This window comes from Sinocyclocheilus grahami, unplaced genomic scaffold, assembly GCF_001515645.1.
Source record: "Sinocyclocheilus grahami isolate Dianchi unplaced genomic scaffold, SAMN03320097.WGS_v1.1 scaffold17964.1, whole genome shotgun sequence".
In the NCBI taxonomy this organism is placed as follows: domain Eukaryota; kingdom Metazoa; phylum Chordata; class Actinopteri; order Cypriniformes; family Cyprinidae; genus Sinocyclocheilus; species Sinocyclocheilus grahami.
In genome coordinates this window covers 2003-4096 of record NW_015516875.1, presented here as the reverse complement: position 1 = coordinate 4096, position 2094 = coordinate 2003, and the positions used below count along the sequence as shown (strand labels likewise).

Genomic DNA, 2094 nt, shown 5'->3' with positions numbered 1-2094 from the left:
TGTGTGTGTGTGTGTGTGTGTGTGTATATGTGTGTTACACCGCTGCTTTGTCAGTGTCTGATAAGGTGGAACTCTTCCTATAGATCAGACTAATCAACCATTTAATTATTCAATAAATCAATTATTCATTCTCTTGTAGACAGTAACAGGGGCGTCAATCTTTTTTGCTTGGATGTGGGGTACACTAGCATGCATTATTAGTTTGTAAATATAAGTCTGTCTCTGTGAATATCTTTCTATTGGAAAATGTCATGTTGATCTCATCTGGTGTGTTGAACTAATGTATCTGATTTATCTTTTTTCTGTACAGACTTGTCGAAAAACCGTTTTTGTGAAATCCCTCCAGAAGTTTGTATGTTTGCGCCGCTGGAGTCATTAAACCTCTACCACAACTGCATAAAGGTTGTTCCAGAGGCCATTATCAACCTACAGATGCTCACCTATCTGAACATCAGGTAACACCCACACTATGATATCTGTTAACTCGTGTTAACATCTCATTATTATTGATCTGTTTCTTAGGCTACCTTGGCATCAATAAAAATTGTGTCTTTTGAATGAAACTGTATTTAAATATATGGCAGACCCACTGAAATTCATTTGAATCGACTCCTAATGCAGTAGCTGTAAACCCTGATTGAACACTGACAATTTGGTGAGGAATACACTATTGTTCAAAAGGTTTATTTGATCCAAAATACAGTAAAAACAATAATGTTGTGAAATATTAATACCATTTTTGAGTAACTGTTTTCTGATTTAAAATGAAATGAAATTTAATCTTTAATCTTTTTTAAACAAAATTACTACTTTTATTTAGCAAGGGTGCATTCAATTGATAAAAACAACATGGCAACAAATACATTATATCACATCACAAAAGATTTCTATTTAAAATAAATGCTGTTTTATTATTGGAACTTTGTATTAATCAAATAATCCTGAAAAAAAATAGATCATAGTTTCCACACAAATGTTAAGCAGCACAACTGTTTTCAGCATTGATAGCAGTAAGAAATGTTTCTTGAAGAGCAAATCAGGAATTAGATTTCTGAAGGATCATGTGACACTAAAGACTTGTGTAATGGCTGCTGATGAAACCGCTTTGTCATCACAGGAATGAATAAATTCAAATAGAAAACAGTTATTTTACTATATCGTAATGATATTTCACAATATTACTGTTTTTACTGTATTTTTGACCAAATACATGCAGCCTTGGTGAGCATAAATCACACAAGATTCTCAAAATGTTACAGATCCAAAACCTTTGAATGGTAGTTACTATCATCTAGCAACTGAAAGAGGTTAAATTGATTTAAGCTTTTCTATGGGTTCTGTAATTAGTGAAAGTGATAGAGGTTGAAATGTATATTTATTAAAGCCAGTCCTTGTGTTTTCAGTCGAAATCAGCTGTCCGTTCTCCCCAAGTTTCTCTTCAATCTTCCTCTGAAAGTGCTGGTGGTCGGCAACAATAAACTTTTGTCTATTCCTGAGGAGATCGGAAAGGCCAAAGACCTCATGGAACTGGTCAGTGTGTGGAATTAAATGTGTGATTATTGTATATAATGTGTGTGTATCTGTTGTTGATGTACAGTATGTGTGTTTTCTCTGTTCAGGACGTCAGCTGTAATGAGATCCAGGTGCTTCCTACTCAAATGGGGAAACTCCTCGCGTTACGTGAACTCAACATACGAAGAAACTGTCTACAAGTGTTACCAGATGGTATTGAAACATACACAAGACAGATTTGTCAACAAAAGCATAAAACTACTACATCTTCACTGGATACACACTGAAATTAGCCACATTTACTGTGTATACTAGTTATGTTAATGCTAAGAGTTAGAAAAGAAATTCTTATTATATCTTTCTTTCTTTATTTCTTTCTTTCTTACAGAGTTGTCCGATCTGCCATTGATTAGGTTGGATTTCTCCTGTAATAAAATCACTGAGATTCCCATATCTTACCGCAAACTTAAGCAGTTACAGCACATCGTTCTTGACAACAACCCCATGCAGTCTCCTCCTGCCCAGGTGTGTCTGTACTCATCTGTTACTGTCTATCTCTTCACATGTATGGAGCTGAAGCTA

General features: G+C 34.8%; 1 protein-coding gene across 1 annotated transcript; it reads left to right on the top strand.

Moving 5' to 3' along the window:
- Positions 1 to 310: 310 nt before the first annotated feature.
- On the top strand, positions 311 to 2077 carry LOC107579528 (leucine-rich repeat and calponin homology domain-containing protein 2-like; the record flags this gene model as incomplete). The annotated part of the gene is made up of 4 exons (XM_016265352.1): positions 311 to 455; positions 1404 to 1530; positions 1620 to 1725; positions 1901 to 2077. Coding segments are annotated over 4 exons (555 nt in total), but the record flags the coding sequence as incomplete, so codon positions are not given.
- Between the last annotated feature and the right edge of the window lie 17 nt (positions 2078 to 2094).